The 5,000-nt window shown below is 50.8% G+C and overlaps 1 protein-coding gene across 1 annotated transcript in view; it reads right to left on the bottom strand.

The window, feature by feature from the left end:
* EMWEY_00050920 (hypothetical protein, conserved) overlaps positions 1-2,452 on the bottom strand; it is a gene marked incomplete at both ends in the record, with an annotated part of 4,390 nt that extends 1,938 nt beyond the window's left edge. The window contains 6 exons of the mRNA XM_013479663.1: positions 1-158; positions 285-441; positions 680-870; positions 1,077-1,152; positions 1,269-1,540; positions 1,714-2,452. The exon at positions 1-158 is cut by the window's left edge and continues 19 nt beyond it. Of these exons, the coding sequence (XP_013335117.1) occupies positions 1-158; positions 285-441; positions 680-870; positions 1,077-1,152; positions 1,269-1,540; positions 1,714-2,452 (1,593 nt within the window). The remainder of the gene's footprint in view (positions 159-284; positions 442-679; positions 871-1,076; positions 1,153-1,268; positions 1,541-1,713) is intronic.
* Between the last annotated feature and the right edge of the window lie 2,548 nt (positions 2,453-5,000).

The raw sequence follows: 5,000 nt of genomic DNA, 5'->3' as shown, positions 1-5,000 counted from the left end.
AAGACGATCAGGATGTTTTGTTAGACCATCAAGAAGTCTAATTAGTTGAGACTTCTGCACAGTTACTCGAGGTACCTGCTGCTGCTGCTGCTGCTGCTGCTGCTGCTGCTGCAGTTCTGCATTCACCCCTGCCTCCAATGCATCGAATGTTAGCCACTCTGCGCGTATGCCCACGCAGCGCAACACCAATCCTTAGCAGCAGCAGCAGCAGCAGCAGCAGAACCAACAGCAGCAGCAGCAGCAGCAGAGCAGCAGCAGCTGGATAGGCAAGCCTCTCTGCTTACTGCATTGTACATCCAGTCTTGAATTGTATTGCTGCTCGTCTGCTGCTCGCTGCTGCTGCTGCTGCGGCCGCAGCCGCACTGCATGCAGCAATGCTGCTGTTGTTGCTTGGACAAGACGCGTGTCTCCTACACGAGCTACTACAAATTGCTTCACTGCCTGCAGCAGCAGCAGCAGCAGCAGCAACAGCAACAGCAACAGCAACAGCAGCAGCAGCAGCAGATTAACACCTAATCGCTGCTGTGCTGATTAACAGCAGGCAGCAAACTGCAGCAACAGCCACCATAGGAAGAAGCAGCAGCAGCAGCAACAGCAGCAGCAGCACCAGTAGCAATAGCACCAGTCACCGAGACACCAGCAGCAGCGGCAGCAGCAGCAGCAGCAGCAAGAGTGTTACCTTTTTGCATAATAATAAGGAAATATAAGGGATATTAACCTGGAAGGGAACGCGTTGCTGCTGCAGCCGAGCAACAAGACTATCCATTAGCTGCTGCTGCTTCTGTGCATGCCTCGCGCTGCTGCTGCTGCTGCTGCTACCACCACCAGCGGGGGTCGTCTTCCTTGCCTTTGCTGCAGGATCCCCATCATCTATAACACAACAGACACGGGAACAGCAGCAGCAGCAGCAGCAGCAGCATTAGCAGCAACAGCAGCAGCAGCAACAGCAGCGCCACAAACCTTAAATTTTCCGACCCTAGCAGGCCTGACAGAGTAGCAACAAAAGTAGCAGCAGCAGCATCCGCAGCAACACAAGCAGCAGCAGCAGCAGCAGCAGCAGCAGCAAGTATGGATACCGAGCATCATAAGAAGGAATCCAGGTAGAGCTCCTCCTTCTCCTTCTTCATCATCTGAATCTTCTGCTGTATATGCCTGAGGTGTACGTACACCCCAACACCACACACAGTACACTCAGCAGCAGCAGCAGCAGTAGCAACATCAGCAGCAACATACGCAGCAGCAGCAGCAGCAGCAGCAGCAGGGCGTACGGGTATATCGGCTGCCTTTGACGGCAATCGTTTGAGTGCTGCTTTGGGCTCGGCTTTGCGTTTGCCCCGAGCAGCAGCAGCAGCAGCATGCTGCTGCTGCTGCTGCTGCTCCTGCTGCTGCAGTGCTGATGCCATAGGAACCTCGCATTGTATTAAGAAAGCATTAGATACTAACTGCAGGAAGCAGCGCTGCAGCTCCTGCTGCCGCTGCCTACTGTGCTGCTGCTGCTGCTGTGCAGCAACAGCAGCAACATCTCCATCTGGATTGGCATCTGCAGCAGCAACAGCAGCAATAGCAGCAGCAGCAACACGCATGCAGCCACAGGCAAACAAATACAGCAAAGCACAGGAGCAGAATAATCAGCAGCAGCAGCATCAGAACCATCACCAGCAGCAGCAACAGCAACAGCAGCAGCAGCAGCAGCAGGAGGAATTATTGACTAACAAGGATCAGCAAGAGCTAATGCAACAGCATCCTGCATGCAGACACGTCCTGCCTTGAATACCTGCAGCAGCAGCAACCTTGCGTTGCTGCCTAGCTGCTCCTGTGTCACTGCAGCAAATGCAGGGAAGCGCAGCAAAGCTAATGCTGCATGCACATTCAGACTATAACGGACACCTCCATGGGGCAGCAGTACAGGAGGAGCAGCAGCAGCACTGCTGCTGCTGCTGCTGTTGCTGCCGTTGGTGCTGTTGCTGTCGTTGGTGCTGCTGTTGTTGTTGTGGGCGGGGTTCTGCTGGTGTGCTGCTCCTGCGTCTGCATGCGCAGGTGCTGAAGCAGCTGCTGCAGCTGCTGCTGCTGCTGCTGCTGCTGCAGCAGCAGCAGCAGCAGCACCACTTCCTCCTGGATTAACAGGTGTACATATAAGAAGATTATGCTGCAGCAAGACAAGAAGGGCGTTCCTTAATTTACAATATTCTTCGTCCCTTCCTTGCTGCAGATGTGCTGCTGCTGCTGCTGATTTAGGAGCAGCAGCAGCAACAATATATCCTCTTGGTCCTCCACCTAGTCCTATGCTGCTGCCACTGCTGCTGCTGCTGCTGCTGCTAGACAGCAGCAAATCACGCAACTCTAAGAAGGTTAAGCTGCGGCACAGCAGCAGCTGACGACCAACAGCAGCAACATAAGGACCGAAGGCGTCCTGCAGCAACGCGCAGGCAAGTCTTACTTGGCTAGATTGCATGCTGCTGCTGCTGCTGCTGCTGCTGCTGTTGCTGCTGCTGCTGCTGATGGTGCTGGTGGTGCTGGTGGTGCTGCTGTTGCTGCAGATAGCTTGGTACTCTCAGTGGTGCAGCTTCTGTTGGCAAGCAGCAGCAGGAGCTGCTGCTGCTGCCGCTGCAGTTGCTACTGCAGCACTTAATGCTAAGGGAGTCGGTGCTGCTGCTGCTGCTGCGAAGGAAGCAACTGCTGCACAAACTATAAAACAGCAGCAGTCTGCTGCTGCAACTTCCTGCTCTACCTGCTGCTGCTGCTGCAGTTGCGTCTATTGTTGTTGCTGCTGTTGCAGAGCAGCAGCTGCTGCTGCTCAAGAGCAGCAGCAGCAGCAACAGCAGTACCGTTGCCGCGACTTCTTCTGTGGCTGCAGCTCACCCCACCTAGGAACTCATGCTGCCGCTCTCATACCTCCCGCTGCTGCTGTTGCTGCTGTTGCTGCTGCTGTTATTGTTGTTGCTGCTGCTCTGTGATCTGTGGAGCAGCAGCAACTCAGGCGTTTCCTGTTATAGGGGATCTTCTTCTGCTGCTGTCTTTGGTGTTGCTGCTGCTTATTTGCCTTATCTTCTGCTATTAGATTCGGTGCAATGCTTCCTGCTGCTTCTGCTGCTGCGTCTTCTTCCGCTGCTGCTGCTGCTGCTGCTGTTGCTGCTGCTGCGGCGGCCCCAACAGAGAGGGAAAACCGAGACTTTCAGCACTTGCTTCTTGCTGCAAGAAGATGCATGCGAATTGCTGCTGCAGCAGCAGATTGATTTCACTTTCTTTTATTCGCAGCAGCAGCAGCAGCACGAGCCTGGGGCCCTGTGGGGCCCCCAGGGTACCTACCGGTGGGGCCCCCTGGGCATGGCTGTAGCAACTGCAGCAACTGCAGCAACTGCAGCAAAAACTATTCCTGCTGCACCAAAAGCAGAGAAAAGCAATGTTTTTTTGTGTATGAGGCAGGGAGATAGTGTCGTCCTCCCCGTGTACAGCAGCAACTGCAGCAGCAGCAGCAGCAACAACAACAACAATAACAGGAGCGGCAGCTGACAGCAGCAACTGTGCGATCAGCTGCAGCAGCAGAGCCTGTAGCAGCGGGAACAAAATCAGCAATGTTACTTAGATTAAGAGCAGCAAGAACAAGCGGGCAGCAATAACAGCAGCAGCAGCAGCAGTAGCAGCAGTGTGTACAGTAGGTCTGCTGCAGCAGCCACAGCAGCAACCGCAACAGTAGCTGCAGCACCAGCACGTCCAGAAGCAGCAGCAGCAGCATCAGTGATTAACAAGCACAGCAGCAGCAGCAACAACCACACTTGCAGCAGAATCTATCCTAAGCTGCAGTACGCTGCGCCAAGAGGCGTAGGAGCAGCAGCTGCAGCAGCTGCAGCAGCAGCAGCAGCAGGAGGAGGAAGCAAGCAGCAAAAGCTGCTGTTGCAGCAGCAACACAACAATGGGGGCCGATTTTATAATTGGCTGTGTGGGCAAACCCTCGGCAGGTAAGAGCAGCAGAGACAAATTAGGGTTTAGGGTTTAGGGTTTAGGGTTTGGGGTGTACATGCATCTTCAATCCTTATCCATACCACTATTAATCCATCTGTCTATATACATCTACAGACACCTTATTTTAGGGTTTAGGGTTTATACATTTATTGTTTAAACATTTAGGGTTTAGGGTTTTAAGGGTTTAGGGTTTTAAGGGTTTAGGGTTTAGGGTTTAGGGTTTAGGGTTATATATACAGGAAAGAGTACATTTTTTAATGCTGCAACAGAGGGCTCATCAGCAAAAGTTGGCAATTATCCATTTACAACAATAAACCCTAATGAAGGAATTGCTTATTATGTTACGGATTGTCCATGCAAAAAGTATGCTCCTGCTGCTGCTCCTGCTGCTGCTGCTGCTGCTGCTGCTGTTGCTGCTGCTGCTGCTGCTACTGCACTGACGTTATATAACTAATATAGATAATTATTCGTTCGTTTTTTCTGATATTTCTTTCCCTCTCCCTCCCGTGTTGCTCCCTCCCCCACGTGTTGCTGCTGCTGCTGTTCCTCCTCCTGCTACTGCTGTTGCATATTTGCTGCATTTGCTGCTGTTGCTGCTGCTGCTGCTGCTGCTGCTGCTGCTGGTGCTGCTGGTGCAGGTATGGCATATCAAATTGTACACCTCGTTACGGACGTTGTGAATCTGGCCATCGTTATATACCTATTCGTTTATTAGATGTAGCAGGATTAATACCAGGAGCTAATGAAGGAAGAGGACTTGGATGTAAATTCTTGGATGATTTACGTATAGCACATGTACTTATACATGTTATAGATATTTCTGGAAATACTAACGAAAAGGTATTTTTTTACACGTTTTTTTTTTTTTCCTTTTTTTTTGTACTTTTTACCCTTTTTCTTCCCTTTTTTATTATCTTTTTCTTATTTTCTTTAATTTAATTTATTGTATTTTATTTTATCTTTTATTTGCACTAATTTATTCTTCTTTTTATCTAACCATTCTTTCTATTTATATATATATATATATATATTATATATAT

The sequence above is a fragment of the Eimeria maxima genome, genomic scaffold, assembly GCF_000499605.1.
Source record: "Eimeria maxima Weybridge genomic scaffold, Emw_scaff1274, whole genome shotgun sequence".
Taxonomy (NCBI): domain Eukaryota; phylum Apicomplexa; class Conoidasida; order Eucoccidiorida; family Eimeriidae; genus Eimeria; species Eimeria maxima.
Note: the sequence above shows the minus strand (reverse complement) of the source record. Positions and strands in the feature narration are given on the sequence as shown.